This window comes from Triturus cristatus, chromosome 8, assembly GCF_964204655.1.
Source record: "Triturus cristatus chromosome 8, aTriCri1.1, whole genome shotgun sequence".
NCBI classification, from domain to species: Eukaryota; Metazoa; Chordata; class Amphibia; order Caudata; family Salamandridae; genus Triturus; species Triturus cristatus.
In genome coordinates this window covers 1,457,481,646-1,457,507,629 of record NC_140591.1, presented here as the reverse complement: position 1 = coordinate 1,457,507,629, position 25,984 = coordinate 1,457,481,646, and the positions used below count along the sequence as shown (strand labels likewise).

Sequence of the window (25,984 nt, the reverse complement as noted above, 5' to 3'; positions counted from 1 at the left end):
TGTATTCAGCTTTGTTACCAGAAAGCTAATAAGACTTTGGGGGGTAAGCCTACAGCGCATTCGACTAGAGGCAAGGCTGCTACTACAGCTTTGCTTAGGAATGTTCCCATTGCTGACATTTGTAAGGCTGCCACCTGGAAGTCGGTCCATACGTTTACGAAGCATTACTGCCTGGATTCTGATGCTAGGGCAGATGCGCAGGTTGGACAGGCTTCGTTGAGGAATTTGTTTGCACAGTGATTTGTTGGTGGTTGGACTTACTCCACCGCTGCTTGTTGGTTGGGATGGGCTTGCCATTCTATTCATAGATTATGACTATACACAGAGATCCCCTACTACAAAAGGAGTAGTTTCTTACCTGTAACTCCAGTTCTGTAGTAGGGGTATCTCTGTTATAGTCCTAAGCGACCCTCCCTCCTCCCCGGTGGAGTAACTGAAAGTAACTTGTGTTGGCTGTGCATCCTGGGATACCGGGGGTCTCTGGAGAGTTTCTTAAAGGCACGGTATCCCTTTAGCAGACACATAATGACAGCCTATAGGGCTTGTCTGTCCACCCCTTCCTCTCTATTGTTTAAAGGGATTTTGGTGAAGGGAGTGTGTGGTAATAAAGGAGGATGTCAGATGTGAATAAAAATGACATTTAAACTTTATTTTGGCTTTTGTGTTCCCTTCAGAGGAAGTACTGGCCAGTGCAGCCTTGTTGTGATTAGGCTGTATTATTTTGTCTGTCTCTTAAGTGTCTTTGCAGGTTTGCAAATGCGGGACAGTTTAAGAGATATTTTTGATTGCTCCGGGGTCCCCGCACATGGGCGGGGATTATTCATAGATTATGACTATAACAGAGATACCCCTACTACAAAACCTATAGTTACAGGTAAGAAACTACTCCTTCTACATAAGACGTAGTTGTAGAGCAATGGATGCAAAGTCTCACTTTTGGTAAAGAAACAGAAGGCAGGACTTGTTTTACAGGAAGAAAACTGACTACCAGCAGGACTCATGTGGCATCCACTATCAACCAGTTTAGAAACAATAAGTGAGTGGGACAGCTTGGTACAAACCTGTTATCAACGCAGGAAACCCCACAGACTAGTCCGCCCTGATTTTACTTCTCGGCTGTCTGTGAATTCATTCTTCAGTATAAGATTCACATATTAAAACGTTATCATTTCTCCCATCTACTAGCAAGATCAAGACAGTATTTTTGGTTTTTGTTTTCCCTCTGTTGAAGACTTTAGATAAGTCCTAAACTAAGACATCCCTTTGTTGCAGATTAATAATAAACAACCAGACTTCAAAGTATCATCGCGTCTGTTGATGGTTAATTCCTGAAAAATCACAGGTCATTTCCTCGAATTTGTTTCCATTGACTGTCCTTTTTAGGTCTGGCTTGACAGCACAGCTGTTTAGAGATCTATTATTACAAATTATTTTTTAAAAAAATAGTGGGTTTTGGCTCCACCCAAAGGAGCATTACCCCCTTGGGTCATGTAATTGACTCTTACCACATTCAGTTATTTATCTCTAACATGCAATTAACACAGAGTAATTATTTTTTGTATTTTTTTCTTGCCATGGTGTTTTTGTCTGTACACCACAGTTTAACAGCATTTGAGCATGCCGGGTGCTACCCTACAGGAAAGCCAGACCTATTGGCTTTGCCAATGTTTGTCATTCTTTTGAAACGACAGCAAAAGGAGTATTTTTTCAGAAAGCCCTAAATATCCACTACTGCTTACTCTTTTGAGCCTTCGGGCCAGACATTAAATGGAATGATTTTCTTTCAAAATCCCCCCACTTCTCCGCCTCTTGTACATCCTGAAGGAATATGATGAAATTGCATTTTAATATATTTTTCTTTAATTGGCCTTTTTTTAAATCTTCCACACTTCAGCCCCTTTTGCCATTCGGTCCACAGATATGAGCTTCTGTTTCCTTTTGATAATTACTTGCAGCTGTTCCGTCAAAGGCTGTAGATGTGATGTTGAATCAGTTTACTGCAATTGACAGCCAAGAAAATGTGCCACAGAGAGCTCGTTCTGTACAAGTGCTCATTATTTTCCGGTTTTCATGCTTTGTGTTTTTTTCTTTCCAGCTTTTGGATGAATTGCCAATGATCTACGGCTGTTGTATTTTTGTCTACTGCCTGTAAGTACTTGTTGAAAGACCTTCTGCCTGGTAAAGGTTAGGACGGGTGCTCTAAATATTTGTAACCTTCTAATGCAGTTATTTGAGACCAATTACTATGAAATTGGCATGTTTTTCAGGTTATGCACAAATGTGCTTGCTTATATTTCTGTTAAGAATATCTAATTGCCAATTTCTATTGAAAGGAATCATTGCAGACAAATGCAGCAACATTTCACTAGTCGCTGGGTATAAACAAGCAAAATTATCAAAGGCTACATGCAGTGTTTGTGATGAATGCAAACTCTACAGTACTGTTCTACTGAACCAGACCTTAAGTGCTAGCCAGACACACTTCTGTGTTTATTACTTATGATTTCCAGTGAGCTGTTTTTGCCTGGAGGTGGGACTAATAGATGTAAAAGAAGAAAAAAACTAAATACGAGGAGGAACAATACAATGTATAAAAGGCAGTGTTAAAGATGTTAAAGAAGACCACCAAGATAAATAGTTTGAGAACTTTGAAACATAAAAAGAATAATAGGTTTATAAAAACACTCAACCATATTAAACATAGATCTTGTTCGTGCTCCTTCTTCCTCGTCATGTTCCCAATATCAGTGAGAGAACCAAAAAAAGAGCTGGATGGAGAGCTTGAATTGATTGCAGCCATGGGTTATTACTCTGGGTCTCATATTGCCCATGGTTTACTGTTCACTGTGTACTTCAGACAGTCTCACCTTATGCAAATCAGCATTGGTCCTTCTCCAATAGGAGCAATCCAGACTGAACTGCAGTGAGACTTGCACAGTGAACTGGCTCAGAGTTAGACTTACTGAACAGGCATTTTTTTTAGAAGGTACATCTCATGATCCGTTCTTAATCACAAATGATGCCTCATTCCTTGTTCACTGAAGAAGCTGTAAGTCCATCTTCTGTTATCATTCATTTGCGTTTGACATGGTTGACAACTCTACTGCCGCTCTACCCTTCCTCTATGTGGTGTGTCTGCATATACCTTTGCCCGACCGTCGTCCCATCTCTCTGACTGGACCTTTCCCATCTCCAAGGCTGGTCAGTCTTCTTACTCTCTTTGTATCCTATATGATGTCTTCGCCGTCCTTCTGTCTGCACCAGCCTCTTGTGGTCTCTTTTGTCACTTCTATATGGATGATTCAGATACATCTCCTTTGATTTTGATCTTCACGAAAGTATTTCAGGTTGCATATTCAAGGTCTCGAAATTAGTTTTTTGCCATTTTCTTAATTATAATCCCTGTAAACTAAAATTCTCTAATTGTATACATCTCCCTATGCTTCCCTTTCTCCTTTTGCTTTTCATTTTCTCTTTCTCTTACACACAACATTGTTGTAATTTGTTTACCTATAACTCTCTCTAACCACATCTCTTGTATTGCTCCTGCCTATTTATTCCGGCTAAATATTATCGGAGAAATGCACCCTTTTTTGACGTTCATCCTCAAGCGTGCCCTTGTCTCATCTCAGTGGGACTACTGTTGCTTCATTCTTCATGATCTCTGTTTTCATTCTTGTGTTGAATTATACTGTTAGTGGTGTGTTTTAAGCACCTATATCTCTCCCTTTTTATCTTCAATGGCTACAGTTTCATTCATCTCTCCCGTTTCGTTCGCCTATATTGTCTTGAAGTGTGTTCATGGTCTTGCTACTCTAAATCCTCTACTTACTGTTGCAGTTTGTATTCCCCTCCTTAATCTTCAGTCTTCTACTAAAATTTGATTTGCCGATCCTTCTCTTCCTTGTGCCCAATTTAATTTTCGATTGTTCGCTCTGCTTGCTCTCCAACACTTAAGTACACTCCACCTTTCTGTCTGCTGTGATGCTGCTGGGCATTTATTTCATTCTCCTCTTGAGAATCACCTCTTTCTTCATTCAGTTTTGGAGTTACTGTGATATTGGATGATTTCACCTTCTACCTTCTTTTGTGCCATAATACTTCATTGCTTGTAGCATTTTGAAAATATCACTTTATAAATTTAATTGATTTAAATGAGAAATAAACCTGAAAATGCAATAAACTAATAATATAAACCAGTGTCCCTCACAGTCACTTCACCCACCGTATTGATTTACGAAGACAACCAACTCTTTGCGTTCCCTTACCTATTCTGTTATCTACAGGTAGGTATTTCCTAATTTTTTTATATCCCTTCTCTCGGGGTATATTCTTGATGATTTAGCAGTGTTGCCTATACGAACGTTTGTGTCTTTCAAAGCACACTCATTTCATTTCCATAAGATACTCCATATCTTCATTAAGTGACTTCATCCTTCTAAGAATTGAGTGTGAACTGCATGTGTCTTAATTAGAGCTGCTATACCGGATATCTTAAAGCACAGAATAGACGCTAAAGCCTTGGTGGAAAGGCACATTTTCAGGGATTACTAGTTAAGAAGGACCAAGAACATTTAATTAAGTGTTTTTTAATATTACTCATTCTGATACATTGCACTACCGTGTGTCTTTTGTTTACAGTCACCTGCCATCATTTTACCTGCAAGTCATCTGAAGTATTTAGGTTTCTATCAATTATGGTTTACTCCCTCTTATGCTAGTGAACCTCCCCCTGTGTCCTACTCCTCTTAGCCAAGTAAGACCGTGGTCCCTCTAATCATTCCTCTCACTGCCTTTCAAGAATCATATTTCCCCTGGCAATTCATATAATCGTCAATCTCTCTGGTGGCACTACAAGCAAGGATCAACAGCCCCCATCGAGTGATACATTTGGTCTTGAACCTTCAGCACGTTCACATCACTCACTCTTACATCCCACCTAGGAGCCTGGGGTCCCAAGAGCTGAGACATACCTGCCCAGAAGCCTTGGCCAGATTGAGCCACACTATGATGACCATTTCCCCTTCCTAGGCCTTCTTGTATACCCAGGATTTTTCAACAATGACCACTCTCCTCCAGGAATCACGTCTTAATGTTAGCATTATTTGCAGTGATTAATATATTGCTAAATTTCCTTCTATTTTTTAGAAAGGATAAAATATGATTCCAATAAAAGTTAAAAAAAAAAACCATTGTCCTAGCTTGCCAATAACAGGCATTTAAGCCTTCCCAATGCTTATTTACATTGGCATCTTCCACTTCTAATACCTGACAAGTATAGGCCAACTTGTGCCCCATGGAAAGAAGAATCCCTATGTTGCGCTTCATGAATACAAATCACTAAAGTTTCTCTTGTGTATCTTTTGTAAAGAGAAACATAGATTTCTAAAAGAAAATCATAAACTTTGTGAAGAATATAATGGGTTCTGTGGGTGCAAGTTAAACGCACCCTGCTATATTCTGCAATTCACATATGTTTGAGTGAAACCCCTAAATATTGTCTTACTGAATATGGTTTCTGTTCGATTGTGTACCATTGCAGAGCTCTCTTTCACCTATGGCTTAAACAGCTTAACTAGTCCTGTGTTTAGGTCTCTGGTACTGACCACTTTAGCAGGTTTTATTGTTCCAATATACATACAGTGAGCTTTGGGCAAACACCTTGCTTCATGATCTTATGGCTTTGCTCTCTATCTTCCTTCCCTGCCCCTGATTCAATGCCTCTCCTCCCTATTTTTGTGCAGGCCCCACCCAGGAGCATTTCTGTCTCAGTATTCTGACTGGGTGGCTTGTATCCTTCCACTGCTTACCAGGCTTACATTCAGGGCAATACTTTTTTTCTTTTTGTATAAGCACTACATGAGAGTGCATGCAAGTTCTTGCTCTCTCTCCCATCTGCTGCTTTCCCATCCAGCTTCCCATCCCTCTTGCTTTCCGTGTTGCTTCCAACGCACCTTCCCACCCTGCTGTATTTTTTACATTGGCTTTCAGTTTTCATGCTTGTGTATTCATGTGATTGCAAAAAAGCGCTGGCAAAGCCAGTAGCTCAGCATTTTAGATCTGAGACCTATTGACTTTACCAAAGCTTATTTTCTTTACATTCTAGAATTTCTAGGTCTGAATTAATAATGGGAAAACCAAACAAAATTACAAGTACCAAAATGTGAAGCAAAATCCAGATCTGTAAGTGTAAAACAGGACTTACATGGGACAATTTTAGAGCATTGCGATTCTTACCTGATTTTTTTTTTTGTGTCTGACTATGTAACATTTGTTCGCTCTGGGTGATTTGTTATGTGTTTACAATGAGATTACTAGCGACTTACCCCCATATGAATTCTGAATTGCTATGCAATTACCAGTCCACAATAATTTTGTATTCACCTTGACAGCTAGAACATATTTCAGAAATTTGACTACTTCAAGTGATACTTATTAGATCTTTGATGATTGTTCCTTGATTATCATGAGCATATGTAGAAACAAACATTTGCAATGCAATAGGTCTCGTAACAGCAAGATATTGAGCTATTGGCAATCTAAATGAAACTGCCTTTTATTTATGTGTTTAAAAAACCTGCAATAATAGAAGGCATGGTCATTAACAATACCAATAGGTCAAAGTTTCTAAATGCGAGACATATTGCATTGCAAATGCTTTTTTACTTTGTTTTCTTTTCGCTTCTATCCAAAAACAATAAAAAAAAAAATTAAAAGTAGAGCACCGCCTGTGTAATTAGGCCAAATACAAAGTGTACAGAACTGCCACCATACAATGCCTCCACTGCAACTGTGCATTAACTAACAGTAATCAATTGGTGATGTAGAGAATGCTAGAAAGTCAAAAAGTCTGGCACGCCCAGTCCTTGGGATCATCTAGACTATAGTTTGGTGGTATACCGGGGCGTATCGCGGAGGCCGGGGGAGCACTTGTGGTCAGGATGCAAAATCTATCGCCTAATAGTGTAACTTGTGTATGGTATGCTGTAAACCTTAAATAAAGTTTTAAAAATTCAAGTGCGTCCTCCGCTGCTGTCCCACAATCGCCAATCTGCACAAGATCCGACCCACATTCACAAAGGCCCTATCACTGACAATGCTGTTTCTCTCCGAAGTTGTGCCTCCCACCAGTGCAACTTTCCATTATCAGATCACAACAGGAAATATATGACCTTCCTTCAGTAACCTGTTGCCTATTTAGCTTTATGGCAGACAAGCAATTTGAGAATATGGTAATAAAGCCTCAATCACAGTAACAATGTAGGATGGGCTGTAATTTCAGAGTGCTAATGGGTTACAAACAATATTATGACGGCCTGCAGTATTATTAAAAATGACTTAATATAGATCACCGTTAACCCATGCACACGCAGCTGTCAACCAAACTATTTCCAAGTCTATAAATAAAACTAAATGGCAGTTGATACGACATAGAAGATTCGATGTTAATGTGGTTATGGCGTAAAGGGGGGCGTAGATCGTGCCGAAAACGTGATGAAACACAGGATGTGTCTGTGGTGTACAAAATCAAGTGCATGCATTACACTGCCATCCTTTGAAGTCATAAGTAATGTGATGAGCGTGATCGGTTCTATGGTAAGTGCGGCGGTGTGCCAAACGTAATGGTGAATTTAGCTAAATCAAGACCGTGATCGTACAAAAGTGCCGGGTGCATGCTTGAAAATCATGGCGGTAACAAAACTCACATGACAACCGTAAATGATTCCGTTGCCCGAGTGACAGTAAAGAAAACGAGCAGGGTGTTAAATACAATCCCTATCGAGTAAAGGACATAACATAAACGGTTGGGTGGCCAGGGTGCACTTACTTGGTAACAGGTTGATATAGTCTCGAAACGCAAGATGCACAGTGTCCCGAAGAGTGAACCCGGGCACTAACACCCGGAAGTGAATGTGACGTAAACTCGTCTTGTGTACATAAACTTTAATATATAAACAAGTAACTAAACGGTGTTAAGGTGCAAACGTATGATGTAATGAAACCGGTAAAAAATATTTAATAAATGATCTGAGAACCAAAAGTAGCAATAGCAGAATGTAAAGTCTAGAAAGAGGGTAAACCAGAAGGAAAAAGAGTGGTGCGCGCGAGCGCGCCCCACAGCCAGACATGTGGTTTCAATTATCGCGCCCGTGTCTGGGCACGATAATTGAAACCACATGGCCAGCGGTGCGGGTAACCGACACCAATAGGCCATGGGCGGAGCAATGCGCCCGCCTTTGGCCAATTGCATGCTGTCTTTGTAAAAAAGACGCACGCAAAGGCCAATAGCATGGCTAAAAAGGCCCAAGCCCAGGTTCTATGGTTTTGGCTTGTTCTTAGTGCCCTAGTGGCCAATATAAGATTGGACTATAATGTAATTACAAATATATTAACATATGCCAATTTTACATTACCATGTAATTGCCTGTGTCTTACCATATAAAACATTCTTAATCTGTTTGATGATTGCTATATTTGTTTAGTACTCGGACACCAGGTCAAGGTCTATTTCCACTCTAAATAAATCTGCAAATAACTAAAAATGTATAGGAAGTGTCAGTTCAGGGTGATGTGGCATATATTTATTTAAATCATCTATGGATTGTAGTTTAAACTGGGTCACTGCCATTATGTAGAAATATGAATATTGAGCGATACCGTGGTATGGTTATGGGGCAATGTTTCAGCTTTTAGTTATTAAATTACTGTTTATGAAGTAGATAATAGTTTGACGTTACACATCTATCGAGTCAAATAGCTACAGTCCCTTGCAGTGATAGTGTTATCTTATTCATCAGCTGTCATGGAAAATGAGTTAGATTTCATAGTGGAAGTGAATATTCTTTGGGGGATAATGTGTATTCATTCTTTCATTAGCTCACCAGTACCCCTGATGTGCATTCTATCTTACAGTAGTGCCTTTGCTTTTAACCGGTCTATCAAGCACTATGATTTGAGTAAGGTTTTGTTATGGGTCCCATTCCAATCCACTAAAATCTGACCTTCTTCCCCCCCCCCCCCCCGAGTCAATAACTACCTGGGAATGCCCTGCCCCTTGGATAATATTGTTTAATTATTGACCCTCTGCCAGGCCATTGTCTTCATTGAAGCACGCATCAGTCCAACGTGGGAATAAGGAATTTTGCCTTAAATTTACACAGTTAGGCCCAAATAACCAGATATACTCAGTTGGTATGGGTCTACTCAGTTGGTATGGGTATACTCAGTTGGTATGGGTATACTCAGTTGATGCTGAATATCAAGCAGGGTTTTCAATTACATCCTTTGATGGTTGTATTTTTCTAGCCATGCAAGTCATTTTTGCCTAGATAATTCTTTGAATATTCTTATATGGCGCAGTAACAGCCATACTAGGATTAGATTTCTTTTGTGTCTATAATGTAAAGGGTTAAGTGTGATCATGGAGTTATCAGTCTTTGATTGGGTTATAATTACAGGTTGCTGGAGTCCATGTTGTAAAGGAAGGTACAATCAACTGTGTGTTCCGTTATCTTATTGTGGTGCTGGATTTTAACAAAAGTAACGGTCTGCTCACAATATATACACTTTTGTTGCAGATGAAGTCACCGTGTTTTAAATGGAAGTCACATTGTGCAGTAATGTGCTTGGAAAGAGGTTTTGGATGTGCTAGGAACCTAGTAGTCTTTAGCCAGAGTATTTTTCTCAAAGGAAAATGATAGAACCTTCCTGTGAGAAAGGAATGTTATTCTGATTGCAAAAGACAAGGGTGGAACATTTATTCACCACCTTTGTAAGACAATTCTTGTAGAAAATATTGTTTTAATATTCTATATTTTTCCTATTCTGTCCCACCCCTCAGCAGATAATTTACAGATCGTTGTCTTCTTTTTATTGCTGCTCTTTGTTTATGCATTAGTCTCACTTAATTACTCTTTCAATTTATGTATCCTCCCTAATATTGACTATTGTCATCTCTGGTGCCGGTCACAGTCAAAAGGTTTGTTGAGGCCCTTCAGTTGCATTGCCAAACCATTTGTGCAGAGTCTCACTCAGTCTATCATTAGAATAGCTGGTCACCTATCATTTTACATTGTTTTTGAAAAGTCCTATATTTCAACCTCTTGATTAATCAGAAAAAGCACTGAAGTCCTAAGGCTCAATTAAGCCTAACACTGAATTAAATTAAATTATTATCAGTCTTAAATAAAATGAAATACAATTCCAATGCGTCACCTAATACTCACCATAATGTTAAAGGTAACATTCAATTAACCAAATACACCCTAAATTGAAAAAAATAAAAAACAAAGTAATCTTATTCTGACCCGTAGGTTAACCCTGAACCTAGCCCTATATTAAATTATAATAAATTACATTAATAATAACACTAGCTAAATTAAATAAAACAATACGTAATTATAAACCTAACCTTTAATTTAAAATAATGAACACTAACATTAAACAGAAACATTAATTGACTTGAATTTAAGTAACATTTATTGTAACCCTAAATTAAATAAATAAATTAAAATTAGATAAGACTATAATAGCCTAAAAGCTAAATTACACTTACCTTAAGAGTGTAAGTCCAGTTATTTTGGTGAAAGTGATTCTGAATCTTAGTAATGGCAGTCGAAGTAGTGATGTAGTTGAAGTGATGGCAGGAAAGAAATGATCTGACAGATTGATGGGGTTGAAACCATCAGGACATTATCTGGCTCAAACTGTGTCTTATGTTCTATGGTACTCCAGGGCCTGGGGCAGGGATTTGCCCATCTTGTGTGAAATAACATTTTTCCGCCTCTCCTGTCCTGACAATTGAGTCATTTGCCTGCTGATATCAACCTAGTATTGCTTTGCTGTAGATCCCACCCTGCCCTAATCAAACCACTTTTCCATATGGTTGCTTATAATGTAATTGCAATATTTCTACAGCTTGACTCTGAGATGTCATAATTCCTATTTTTCTTTATGTGCTGTATTGTGATGCGTAAGTGTCCAGCTCTGTGTCCAATAACTTTTCTAAATTGTTTGATTCCTTTTATGTAAGCTGCATAATGCATATTTTTTCTGTTCTTGCATACACTGCCACATTGTTCTAACGTGCAAATTCATGCTTTTCTTCCAGGTATGAATGTTTCAAATCCAGAAACTCATACAATTATGCACTTATGTTTATACTACTACTTTTCAGTTTAACAGTAACTACAGTAAGTGCCCTTCACATTTTTACGCTTCATAATTATTAATTGCCCATGACTTTTGTCAAATGTATACTTAGCATTGTGTAGAAAAACCTACCCTCCCCCACCCCCCATTATGGATGCCCTCACACAGAATTGAATATTTTCAAGTTAATTTAAAATGATAAATTAAAATGTAAAACGTGCATTTCATGTTTACAGCAGTTGGTTAAAGTGCATGACAATTTCAGTGCCACAATTGTTTTCTAATTACATCCTACTGTAGTATATTTCTGGCAGAGGTACCTGAACTATGCGAAAGTGAAACAGAAGTTAAAGTTATCTGAATTTGTTTTATTTTTAATTGTTCTTCGTTGTATTGTTACAGGTTTATTTAAGATGGAAAGAACCCGTATTTCATCAGGTGAGTTCATATCCATAGATCAGTATTGAAAATATGTAGGTTAAATGTTACTTTGAATGTCAAATTAGAATTTAGCATTTATTTTCAGTTTTTATAGTCTTAAATTAAATCAGTTTGAACACACAGACGATACGTTTGCAATTGCAATGGTTTGTTTTTAGGAATGTTTACAAGTAATTTCAGTGAATTCTGCTTGTTTTAAATACTGGTGCTCCTTTTTAAAATTTCTGAAGATTATTTATCTAGTTTTGAACCCTGCTTGCGGCCAGTCACTAAATAACCCTGTGTCAAAGTATGAGCAGTGCTCTTCAGGTGGAAAAGGTATGGATCTCGGAGAAGGAGATTTGAAATAATCCATAGATACTCCATTAAAACGGAAAACCATGCTGTAGCTCTCCACACTGGTGTAATCCGATTCACTTTTTGACACGACATCTGAGCCAGAACCTTCGGAATCATAGGAAAATGAGCAAAATACATACCTAGGATTCCAATGTCAGCCCTCTGAGGTTGGAGATCGTAAAAAGTATTCTTATTGGCACAAACTTTTTTACTATTCATTTCGAAGACCTGGAAGCTGACAAAGGGCCTGATTTAGATCTTGGTGGTATTGGTCCCACCGCCACATTTTCAACTGATTCATCGCCCGCCTACTTGGTGGTCCGCCAACTCTAGTTATATGCTGGCGGGTCAATGGATCAACTCTGCCAGGAATTCTCACCCGTTTCGATGGCGTCATAGGTTGAAACGGCTGTCAGCGGGAGTCCAGCCAAGATGACCGCCGAGCAATCATGATTGGGCTTTCCTTTGAGACAACTGTGGTGGGAATACCTCCTACCGTGAGTTGGCGGAATCCACGGAAAAGAGGCACGAACGTACGTTTTTTTTTTTTTTACAGTTTTCCACTTCCGTTTCGGTCTTGAACCCCATCGTCCAGGTCCCTTTTTTGCAGCTCCGACTACTCCACGATGTCAAACGACTCCGTTGTCGCCGGGATCTAAGGTAAACAACTTTTACAAATATATATGTGTATTGACATGAAAATAAGTTGTACTTGCCAGTCTCAACTCCACCAGGCACTCATTTCATCAGCAAACCGCTGCTAGGACAATGCCAGCACAACACGGATCTAAATTGACTCAGCGGAATACCACCGGCCTGATGGCGACAGAGCCAGCACACATCTAAATACGGACGGAGTACTTGAAACTGCTGCCACGGAGGGACGGCGGGAGTACCACCAAGATCTTAATCAGGCCCATAGTTTGAAATACTCAACCATGAGTAAAAGATGTAAAAAGGACAATGAATGTAGAGAAAAAACATTGACAGGATAAATTGTAAATAGTGCATCAACCGTGGCATAGGAGTGCACTTCTTACTAGTCGTATGTGCGCATGTGATCAGGTGAAATGCTGTCACTCACAGTGCAAGAAAGCCAAGGGATGAAGAGTGCGGACCCGTTGCCTGTATTTCCTGGTGGATGGAAGGAAAATATGTATGACGCGTGAACAGACCAATGGATGAAGAGGGCTGACCCAAAGCTCTCTATGTGTGTATGTATGAATGTATGTATTTTTTTAACCAGCTTCTTTCTATATTTGTGTATATTATTTTGAGGTTTAAATCCTCAAAATTGCTCAAGCTGGGATCCCTGGCTCGCAGTAGTGACTCAGTGGAGGCCGCCGGCTTCTAGTAATGACTCTGTGGAGCCCCCCGATTCCAAAAATGATTCGGTGGAGGTTCCCAGATTCCAGTAATAATTAAGTGGGAGACAATAGAAGTCAAAAGGTTAAACACAACAGATCTATGAGGTTAACAGGTGTGCAGCACTTTGTGTAAAAGACTTGGCATGCAAATGAAAGGGCAACCTTGAGGCTGGGTGGTCACTAGTTATAGACCCCACTGGTGTGAACCGTGTTAAAAACGCACATTAAACACAGTAGTGGCAATAATCTGAGTTTACCACTTTAACACAAGAAGGAATCCTGGGCTCTTTTTAACTGTATTTGTTTATTATAAAGAAAAGCAAGAAAGAAGAGTCTGGCATGCATTGCTGTTCAGGTCACGTGCTCAGTCATTTCAGATGAAAGTGATTTAATTGTTTAACCTTGCTACTCCTGCAAGGAACAATTACATTAAGGGATACTGTTACCCACCTCTACATCTTTCCATAACCTTTGGTGTTTAGAAGTTTTAGAACTGACACTTTTTTAAATATTCACTAATGACAATAGCCTATTGGGTGTTGGCAGCTGTTAGAATGTTACAGTATGTTTTATTTTTGTATCAAGTTTTGTAACGAAATAGATTTTATTTTGAATTGGATTATTGTTATTATTAATAGTTTATAACACAGGCATGTCCATTTAATTATGTACCCTAGTGGGATGCCGGTTTTTAATTAATTTGGAACACTGAATGCGCCCTTTCTTTGCTTGGCAGGCGCGCACTGTGCTAGCCGATGAGCTGGAAGAGAAAATGTTACAGGCTATTTTTATTTTTTTTATCAAACACCCCATTCAGCTCATTTAAAATATTTTAGATGACTGTCGAAATTGCTGAATTTGTGCATTGCTTTTGAATTTCTTTTTGGCAGTTATTAATAAACAAGGCAAGTATGTTTCTTTTATAATTGGATTTAAATATTCCTATTTACATCAGTCCCGCTGCTTTCTTCAAAGCCGCTGTGTTGAAAACAGTCTATATCAGTAGCTGGATCCAATTAGCCCACATGCCAAGCATTGGCAAAATTCACTTCATAGACACTGCTTTCAAATAAATGAGTAACTCTGTGTTGTATTATATCAAACAGTCTTGCTCTTTCTACCTAAATAAATTTTCAAAAGATTGTCTCTTCTTTGATAGACTTTATAATTCGTTGTCAGCTGAATAATTCGTTGTCAGCTATTTATCTTGAACCATGATTTAAGTAACTAGCTGTGGCGTTAAGTTCTTCTTGGGTTGCATAAGAACGTCTTATGACCGTCTACCGAGGATAGCGGAGAATTAGGTTTCGTATTTCTTTTCCCTACTAGATCCCGTGAGTGTGAGAGAGAGATCGTTGTCTGTGTGTCAGCCTGTGTTTAAAAAAGAAATGCTGTCCAAGGCAGCTTTGAAGCCAACAGTGTGACTGAGTTATGTTAGTCATGGATAAGCATAAGCATTGTGCTATTTTAGCAGTGGTGATCTGTTCTGATGCCATCGCTTAGGAGGAGATCCCCTGGCCTGCTATGAATCTAATGAGTGGATCTTGGTCAAGCGCTCAACCACACCCACTGCGGCCATGTTTTACCTTCCATAAGCATCTAATAGCCTTACTAGCTGTGCTTAACTATACTATACTTAGAAGGCGTAATTATGCTTTACAATTAACTAGAGGAATACAATGTGGAGAAGGAAATTAGAAGAGTAAGAACAAGCATGTAGAATAACAGGAAAGGATGTGTGTGACACCCAGAGAGGATTAAAACTGTGCAATCGGCTAACATGGATCTTGAGCAAGGAGGTTTTTGTTAGCTTCCTTAAGATGAGCAGATCTAGATGTGGTGCTGCTGAGGGACTTTTTCATGGCTAGTGAAGGATTAAAGGCTGGTGTTTGTAAGAAGAAGAATTAGGAAGAGGTGATACAAGTAGGTGTACCTAGATGAAGGGCTAGTGAGTCAGGCCACCTATTTTTAACTTAATTCTGGCATGGATCGGAAGCCAATTCAGTTCCTTCATTATTCTTGACGTGTGATTGAATTTCCTTATCGAAGATATCCTCCTAGCCATATTGTGAAAAACTGCCTTGATGGTTAAGAGGGAAACCTGAGGAACCCCAACAAGAACCATATTGCCGTACTTCAGGCAGGAAATTAGTTCTTAGCTGGTCAGGGGATGTTTTATTTTGCTCAGTGCATGGAGGATGCCATTTGTGGATTGGGCCAGTTTGTTGGTGTTGGGTTGCAGCGTCTTTAGTGTTGTCAGTAGTGAAACCTAAAGATTTCACAATTGGTGCAGGGTTGGAAGAAAGTTGTTGCAAGAGAATTAATTCAGAAAGTATTTGTTGAGTTTGTGTTTTTCTTGCCTTCATGGGTAAATTCCTTCTATTGAGGGCTTATTCGTGGGACGTTTTTTCTCTTTCAGTATTGTATGTTCAAGAGGTAGGACTCCAGAGAAAGGACTTGCTAATGGTCTGACATTTTCGCTATATCTGTGACTTCCGCTTACTGGCGTATACAGACCATGTTAGACAGAAGATTGAGATCGAAGATGAATGGTAGTGAAGCCATAATGGATCCTTGTGGCACACCAAAACTAATGCCAGACGCCGAGGTGAATCTCTTACTAACTTTTATTAGACTGCTACGGATGAGGGGATCCCCTGAACAGGTTTTTACTTTTTTTTCAATTCACAAACATTGTCAGCAGTACATCTGGAAAGCTGTGCCAGGTGCAGGTTTTCAATAGGGTTGTGCAAAATTAGCATAATTTGCTGTTGCGTAATAACGTGAATTTTCATCAAAATTATGCAATTTACATGAACTGGAAATCCATCACTTAGAGCTATATTTTAGCAAGAAATGCATCCATGCTTACATTTTTTGACGCAAGTATGCATTTTGCTCTTAAAAAATGGTGCTAAAAACAAAAGCGTCAACAACCACTCTAGTTCTGTTGTTTGCGTGCGTTCATGGTACATTTTTATGGTGAATGGTACATTTGTGGTAGATTTTCACTGTGAAGTCCATGCAATTAAGTGATATTGCACAATGGCGTAGTTTCAGGAATTTTCCATAACAAGGGTAAAATGAAATTTTGCAAATTACTCCAGCGTAGCTAGTTTCCATACAACTGGAAAGGTCCTAAGAGATTTTTTATTCCCCGTGGGCAATTCACTAGCATAGGATACGAGCACAAGAGAAATGCATCAATCTGTGCAAATGCACATTTTTTTCTTTTTTGTCCATAGGGACAACATTTTTCACTATGGAGAAAGCCTTTTTACTACTCTCCCCAAAAGTGAGGGTGTTCCATTCCCTTTCCCTTGCAGGATGGGGATTAAATCCAATGGCGGGTGTGGCCTTGCAGCCCAGTACGTCCTTGTAGATCATAGCAACACCAATTTCATGCTCAGTTTTCTGTCTTTGAAAATGATCTCCTAGCACTCTGTGGTTAGTGAGTTAATGTCTCTTGTGGGAGATTATAGAAACCGAATTCCATGACGCAGAATGTCTAGCTTGTGATAGTTACTGTGGGTTTGCCACATCGCTGTGGTGGGCATTTGCAGAATGAAATGGTGTGAATCATGATTAAGAAAGCTTTTTTCATTGATTGGAGTTGGTCACATTAAGTGATGATCATCTCATGAAGGTATTGCTGAGGAATTGATGGTGCAGCAAGCACTGTTTGCTTCTTTTCTCATTCACAACATCCACTAGGTGAACCTAGCTTATGTCAACTTCCTCTGCCACCAGCCTCCTGTGACTCAAATATTTACTTGGCCTCCCTGTAGGGCCAGCTTCCAAGACTCCAGTAAGTCTGTCATCTTGGTGCACTGAAAGTGTCCCTGCTGGTCTATTCTTTGTGCCACAAATGAATGTAATAAGGTCACCGATTCCCACCAAAGGATCCCGCATGAAATACCTAGTTCATACTCTCTCCACGTGAAATTGTATTGCTCCTTGATGTGACCTTGTCCTGACTCGATTGTTGCTCTTCTGTTCAAAATTGTATCTGCCTCTGGATAATATCTATGCTGCTGGACTCAAGAGGTCTTCCTACATTTCTGCCATGAAACGCACTCACTGCTTGCTGATCAAACAGTATATCCACATCAAAGTCTTTATTCTGATAAAGCTTTCCAAAGGCATGTGTCCTACTTTCCTTCACCAGAACCCTCGAAATTAATCAGTCACTTAAGGTCAGCTTCCCTAAACGTGTGTATTTTTATAGCAAGTCATGAATGCAGTTAGCTTGTACTACCCTTTCGCGGTTTTGGCGTGGGGTGCTGACCTACCTCTCTGAGGTCTTGGGGTGGGATGTTCCACGGTCTCCCCGCCTAACTATGCTTCACATTACCGACGGGATCGGAGGTAATAGATACAAACGACACTTGCTATTTCTGGGGCTTACCTTACCAAAGCACAACATTGCCATGGCTTGGAAGGCGACTTCCTCGCCTTCTGTTTGGACATGGAAGCGAGGCCTTGATTTCTCCATGGTGCTGGAAATTCCGATCTTTAAGGCACAGGGATGCCCCTAGAAACATCCCAAAATATGGAAGCGATAGGCCGACTATCGAGGTCTATATCTTGAACCTCTCCCCCCGGCCTTCTATACCGAGGATCTGCCTTGACAATCCACAGTTGGGTATGCGCCTTGTGATTCATTGTACTTATACTGACTTATCGCAATCGTTGTTCTATATCACTTATATGTACGTTGTGACACTGCTGTTCTTTGTTTATGATGTTTCTTTTTGTTTGATTCAGTCCTATGTATTCTCACTTTTTCAACGAACTTATCGTAAAAAGTGGACATCTTTACTAATGCCATATCATGTATATGATGTATAGCCCTGGACTCTCCTGGGCTCATTTTGCCTGTCAACAATAAAATCTGTTGTGAAAAAAAAAATGAATGCAGTTAGCAATAGTAACAGTGCATGCACATGCTCACGTTGGGGTCATGCCGGATACTAATACATACGGGTGGTTTTCGCCACTTTGCCATTAATTACATTTGAAGAAGCAATGAATGCACCAAAACTCATAATTGTCATGGTGAATTGATGCCAGGCATTGGCATTTGCTAGTTATTGTCATGTGTTATATGTCCATAGTGGTCATCACTGGATTCTGTTTATAACAAAGCCTGTTCTATAAACAGTCAGGCTGTTTGGATCGGGGTGGTTCATTAAATGAGTCTGATTGCATGACCGTCATTAACAAATACCTAATTAAAGCTTGAAAAGCTACTTGGAATATTGCAAGTCTGTAGAAAACACGTGTCATTGAAAATTTGATGAAACCACCAGAACATGTTTTCTGGAGACTGAATTTTTTTTTTGAGTATACCAATCGTATTCCATCATATTGCAGAGTGCTATGTCTCATCAATAACTATCAGAAATAGAAAACCACCCCCCCCCCCCCCAAGCCACCAAGAAAATTATCCCAAAAAAACATTCGATTCGGCGACCCACCATTACAGCTACAGCTTTTTTGTCGAACCCACTCCTTGCCCCAGAAGGCACCGCGCAGGCATAAAGGCAGAGTCACATTGTGCGTCTGATAACCTTTAAGCACGCACCTGCCAACTTTGTGATTTCACTCATTTTGGCATTCACCGCTGAAAAAATATAATTTCAAAAACTGCATCACATGTCTCCATGCAAGTATGTTTGTGTAATTGGTACTTGGATAGGGTAAGGGTTCAGGCATATTTTTTGTTCTCTGTTACAGAATGTGCAAATGTCTTTTTTGTTTCCAGAGCAAGCTGTCTGGCCATTGTGTTCAGATTTTCCAAGGCTAATAAATAAACATTTGCAGTAAAAGGTAGATGTAACTTTCACTTTCAGCTCTTCAATTGAAACCCGGACGTAGCTTGAGGTGCAAATTGTTACCAGTCTACCTTGACTGTTAATTACTTATGTCACATTCACAAATAGTCAAGCACCTAAAAGAGCAAAAGCTTTTCACAGAGTGCGACTCACCTTGGTTTAAAGTAAATATAAAGTTTAATGCATAGTGAATTAAAACCCTTGCAGTTGCAAATCATTCCCAATAAAATATAGGGATTATATCATCGACATTTTAATAAAACTATGGACCTAAAGGCTAAATATAAAATCAATTCATTTGTTGGGTCTTGTAATGCGGTGGGAAGTGGCCACAGTTTGGGATGGCTAGTCACTATGCATCTTTAGTAGTCTTTCTTTACTGTCCCCCTCTGGAGCTTTAATTCTACAATGACCATAAACCTGACAAATTTAGAATTTAGTTGGCAGTAATCACCATTCAGGCATTGAATATATGCTTGTCGGTATGTGCACGTTTTTGCTGAATGAGAAAGTTGCAAAATCCGCATTTTGCGTTCATTCAGAAGTGCCGGACGAGTACATAACATGCAGGATGGACTTTCTCTCTTATATTTAAAGAGTCTGCATTCAAAGGTACCAGGTGGTCTGACTCCCTGTGGTGCTTGGTCTTTTGTTGGAAGTGCTCCAAACCGATGCTGTATTAATTTTAGATTTATATATAAAGCATAGAATTTGCCAAAGTATGATGGACCATAGCCAAGACCATAGTATGGATGACCACCCAAGCATGCAGTCGCTTGCATAAACCAATTTTACCCTCTATATGTGAGATCATTGTTTTCTTGTTTTTAATAGCAATCATTTTGAACTGGTTTGTGCCCGTTGTCGCCTCCTACTCTTCTTTCATGTTCACCGTTTCAGGTGCAGATTACAGGTTATCTCCCCATAGATTTTTCTTACCGTGACTCGCTATATGGTAGTTTAACAATGGAGCTGGGCGGTATTGCAATTTATGACTGGTCTTTAAAAAAAGTAACTTGACGTGCTCTACTTTTTAGTGTCATTTGTGCTTGAGATACAAACGCTGGAAGGCAGAAGGCAGCAGGGTTGTCTGGAAAGGTTGTAACTGCCAAGTCTAGAAACTGACATTTTCTTGCACAGTATGCCAATTCCATATGCCAGTGAGGCAGGAATTCGGTTTTAATAACCATTAGTTTGGCTTAAAGAGAGGTGCCACTCAACGTCTTTAGTAGTGTCTTCAGGGCAAATTCCAATGAGGGAGCTTTCAATTTCACAGATAACTGGTGGTCTCGAAAGTTGCCGCAATCGTCAAATAGAACCCCTGTGTACCTGTAGATTGTGACTCTCGCGATCTTCTCATTGTTCACGAACCTGCAATCCGATTTCTGTGCTTTTCTGCCATTGATCTTAATTTTTGTTTTATCCAGGTTAACCTCCATTGAATTGTTCTTTCTATAGAAGTCTAGCGCCGTGATGAGTCTTTGTAGACCTATTGGTGTTTTACTTCAGAGGTCTATGTCGTCTCTGTATTGTACTGATGCTAAATGCATCTTTCCTATTTTTCTTGTGTGGAACACCACTTTATGTAAGTCACTGTTCCTGTCTGCGACATGCAGGTTAAAGAAGAGTGGCATAAGTACACATTCCTATGTTTGGTATGGAATTTTGCAGAGTCTGTTTGACATGTGCACACTTTCAGTCCTACCGAAGTGTCTGCGTAGAGCTCCTGTATTACTCACAATGGTTGTGGTGGTATGCCCCACAAGCTAAGTATGTTCCACAAATGAATCCTGGATACTTTGTTCATAGCAGACTTGTAATGAACAAATCAATTATGTAACAGAAAAGTTTAGCAAAGTGTTTTTTCTATTAAAAGCGGGACTGTAAGAATGTTTGGAATAGTTCCTTTTCTTGGGCGAAAACCTGTTGGATTACTAAAAAACTGCTGTAATTAGCAAACCCATTCCTCTAGGTCTTGCACCAAGGGGTTAACAAAGTATTTTGCCTCAGTGTCAAGCAAGGTAATCAAATTGTAGTTTACAGGAGTTGACACTGGATCATTTTTAGCTCTGGCCTAAAGACAGCTTTAGCTGTTGTGTCTGCTTTATGATTAAAAAAAAAAATACATCCATAAATAGGGGAATTCAACCAATATTGTTTGAGTGACATGTCACTCAAATTATACTCCCTCCCACTCCTGGAGAAGGTGTAGTTTAACAGACCAGTCCACTTCAGCCATTGGATGCTTTTACTTTGAGTGACTGAATTTTGCCCTTGCACGTGTACACATGGACCTAATTAATAGTCCTGTAGCATTAGAACTTGTTACACACTTGCACATCCCAGTGAATTATAATCTCTATGTATAATAGTGTTCATCACCTATTTCCAACACTCGTTTTTGGACGGAAACGTCCTCTGCTCTGTACTGTTGTCTGGATCCCTAATGCATATGTTTTTTTGTGGAATAGCTAAACCCGAATCATGCATGTGTGCCATGACATAGGACTGTCTCATGAATTGCGATCTTGTCGGGCAAGGAAGGGCGCACAAACAGCTACTCTCATAGTGGTGGAAGGCTACTGCCTTTACCAGGAGTTGAACAGCACGAGCGTGGTGGTGGCAGCATACCGTCTAATGATCAGTAAAAGTGAACGGGTCCTTTTTACCCTGTGCCTTTTTTAAAGTTGTGCTGCTGTGTGCTTAACTTACCCTTGGCCTACATCAGGTGGATGTGGAGAACTGCGCAGCGCAGGAGTAGTGACTCTGCGCTGGATGTATGTGTGCCTGGGATGGGTACAGTACAGGGATAGAGCAGAACTGTGTAGTACATGTGATGAGTGTATTTGTTCCTGCGGGAATACATTACATGAGAGATGTACTGTGCAGTGTATGCACAGTAGAAGCATGCACTCAGTGTGTGTGTGTGCTTGCTGGAAGCACAATACATGAAGGGTGAAGTGTTGTGCAGCGCACACATGGTGAGTGTGTACCGGCACAGTGTGGGTTTTCAAATAGCACACCCTAGTACAATACAGAAAAACTACTGCACTGAACATTGCGCACATATTGAAAGTGTGTGCTGAATGTATGTGTGTCGGTAGTGGCACAACCAATGGAGGTCACAGTACTGGTGAGTATGTGTGCTGTGAAAGTGCACTGATTGCAAGTGTACCTGCAATGGTTTTGCACGTAACCCGGGAGGGACCTCCTAGTAACAATTTGTGGACCTGTATCTTCACTAAAGAATGTCAGTGCTGTTGCATTTGACTTGAGCAGGACACCTAGTAACGACAAGTGCGACTCAAGCTTCATGAAAGGATTTCGATGTTTTGCCTTGGATTCAAGAGTAAGTGCTAATAACGTACTGAGTAACAGCAGCCCTCAAACAGCTTCCCAACAATATGGAGGAAGGCACTTGACTTAACCATCACTTCTGGTCTCTATGTATACTAGGTTGGCTTCACATGTGTTCCCTACTGTATATATATTATGCACAGCACATTGTCATATTTCTTGGCGCATAAATATTATGCGTTGCAATAACATGCGGACCTCCGGAGGATGAAAGAGCATTTTATTTGCAATATGAAAAAATACTGTTGATATAACCGCTTTTTGTTGAGCTTTATTGACAGCATTTTAAAGAGGTTGTAGCGTAACCTAATGAGATTGGAGAGTTGCTTTTGTAGACCGAATGACTTCTAAAGTTGCAGCCCGAAGCAATGATTATGTGGAGCAGATTTGAAATAAGAGATGGCATGATCTGGCATACTGCGGCATAGGGAAGGGAATTTATTTCTACGTAGCCAGGAGATTTATATGTTTATCAAATACAACACCATAGCTGCAAAGAAGATGAATAAGAACATGAGATTTGGGCAAGCGTACTGTCAGGATGTTGAAGATCAGTGTGTAAATCTTTGGCTTTAAGGAACTATTTTACATTCATACCAGTGGCCAACAGAGAAGACATAAGGAGAAATCGGGAATGCCTTTTAAAGGTACAAATATTTGACGCTTATCTTATAACATTAAAAGATCAAATATTAGCCCTTGAACAGTAAGATGGAGAAATAATTGAGGGCCAAATCTTTACTGCTCAGCCTATGGACGTCAAGCACATTATATGCAATTTTGCTTTGCTTCTCCTCAGACTATGGGCTCCTTCAGTGGGTCAGATTTTTAAGACTGGTCCCACGACTCCGCCATACAGCGACTCTTGCAGATCAGTCCGTGGTCTCAATCTAAGGCTTTTCATTGTCCTCGAACACAATAGTCCTCCTGTCTCCTATCAAGATAATCACAACACAGCCTTTTACTTCTGGGCCACTCAAGAGCTCCGATGCTACCAGAACCGCATGACCGGCAACCAAATTCATGCCCCGTTTCTTGTCATGTGTTTGAACGAAGAAGAAAGAACAAATAAACCATAGCTTGAAGTTGTTTGCCAGATGAGCTCCTGACCCTCTAGGTGCCCTTGACATCATTTACAGTAGTATTACTATAAGTGGGGAGCCTGTATAGGATACACCAATCCAGGTAAGGCTTGGTCAGAAGAGCAAGGCAGAGTGATTACATCTTATGAACGCAAAGCAATGACAGCTCAAATGCAGGGGATTCATATGTATTTTTTGCTGGGGTGATATTTGATGAAAAGCAAACCCAACTCTAAGGAAGAGACAATTTTTAATGCAGATAGAGAAATATAGGAGTATTGTGTTCGTGGGAAGGGTTTGAAATCAGAGTACAGAAACTAGGATAGGATGTGATGATGAAAGGAGAGGGAAACCGAGGCAGTATATTGAGTATATGTGATTATTTTAAACTATTTTTAACATTACATTTTGTTATATTCTACTATTCCTTTTTGACAGTCCGAGGCACAGGAAGTCAACTGAGTTGCTCAGAATCAAACAATGTCTGTTGTCCAGGCTTAAAATCAGCTGGGCTCAGGCTAGAGCAAGTACATGGACCTGCTAAATATATTTGTATAATTTCGAGTCAAGGTGGTGAACATTTGGAGAACGAGTTAGTTGAATCCCCTCAAAATATAGGTAATGTGTAAGCTACTCCTTTTGGGAGACTTGATTTTAAAGGAAGCATCCCAGTCGGGGCCGGACTGGCTGCAGCGGGCACTGGGCGTTTCCCCCGTGGGCCGGAAGGATGGGGGGCGGTTTTGTTACTGGGGGCCGGTTTAAAATCAGCCCCTTGTAACAAGAGCGCAGCTACAGTGTTCCCACCTGCAACAATGCAGGGGAAGTGTATTTCTGTGGAACATAACTAGCATATAGCAATCAAAAAGCATCTTTATAACAGCATCAAAGAGTTATGATAGGGAAAAAGACAGAAGACCCTTGGTACCGACCCTGCGACAAATAAAAGCATGGCAGGGTTTATAATGATCACCCAGTGGACATAAGTGAATAGAGACAATTAGTAAAAGTGATATGAAAACTAAGAAAAGGTACTTACTCTCTGCTCTCAAACGTAACAGATAAACCCCAGTGGGAGGCCACCGCTGCACAAACCCAATTAGAGTTTTAGGCTGAGAGTCTTTTAATGATGAGCATTATAACGTTCACGAAAATGACTGGGCAATGTCGGAATAAGACGACATATTAAATCATTGTTACTGGAAAGTAACTTTTTACCGATGTATAATTTAACATTACATTTTGTTAATGCATTTCAGGATGGCAGATGAGTGTGCCTGACTTTTGATGTTGATTAAAGATGTTGATTACTAAAATGTGTACTAATAGAAAATGTAACATTCATACATTTAAAATGAAATGGAAATTGATAATTTGCAGGTGCCTTTGAAATGGGTAGACACAAAGGTTTGTGTTTGGATAAGGTGGAGATGAAAGAAATGAGAAAGGCAAAATAGACCCAAAAAAGCCAGGCAAAGAGAACACTCTATATTATTGTAATTTGGCTCACATGTTTGGCAGTGACTTTCTTCCTGCTGCTGCACACTGGGGATGCTGCTTGACCTGAGAAAGTAAACCTCCACGTTGGGTTACTGTAGGTTGCTTATTTTGACCCATCACTGATTTTCATATGGAAAATGTTTGAAAAATGTGCATTTGGCAGAGAGTTATCCCTTTCCACCCATCACTTTTGTACTAAATACCTCACACTAATAGGCTCGTATATCACGAGGTGTGCTCTGCTGTGTGATTCATGCTGAATCTTACAGTTTAGCCCAATAACGGTGGGGGGTTACTTACCTCTCTGTTCAAGGGGACGTAGCCTTTGGGCTGGACTTCAAATAGTGGGTACCTTTCTGTAAGGGAAAATACCAGCTAAAAACTAGGGAATACAAAGCACCCAGAGTAATTGTGACTGGTTTGGATGTGAAGTAAGTCACAAGGAGGTGTGTGCAGATGAGGGTCCCAGCTTTTGGGTCTAACCTATAAAGCCCAGCGAGCCTGAATCAAGTCTCCGGTTATTTGCAGTGCTGTTCAAAAGGTGATGTGACCATTCAGTTGAGGCTGATCTGTCCATTCAGGTGCAGGACCCTTAGTTAATTGCTTATGGTTAGTTCCTGCCTGTAATTGATACAAGGCACCTAACACTGATGGCATGGAATCCACCCCGAGCAGTTATTAATGGACCATTTGGTTTGTGCCAGCAAAGTCTTCATGAATTAACCACAGGAGACACCCGTAGTCCTAGTAGAGACCTGGGTAAACGTAGTAACATGCGACAAAGTCTCAATGGGAATCAATGAGGGGATGAGATTCAAGGAATATATTAATCACAATGCAAACATTAAATAATGACAGTCCTAGGAACTTCACAAATCAAAATTCAGCCATGCTTTTAAAGTTATGTACTAAG

The 25,984-nt window shown here is 40.0% G+C and overlaps 1 protein-coding gene across 2 annotated transcripts in view; it reads left to right on the top strand.

The window, feature by feature from the left end:
* Positions 1–25,984, top strand: part of ACER3 (alkaline ceramidase 3) — a 252,810-nt gene that overhangs the window by 197,306 nt on the left and 29,520 nt on the right. For both annotated transcript variants that reach the window (XM_085623262.1, XM_085623263.1), the window contains exons 4-6: positions 2,096–2,148; positions 11,111–11,192; positions 11,554–11,589. In XM_085623262.1, coding sequence (XP_085479388.1) covers positions 2,096–2,148; positions 11,111–11,192; positions 11,554–11,589 — 171 coding nt within the window. The remainder of the gene's footprint in view (positions 1–2,095; positions 2,149–11,110; positions 11,193–11,553; positions 11,590–25,984) is intronic.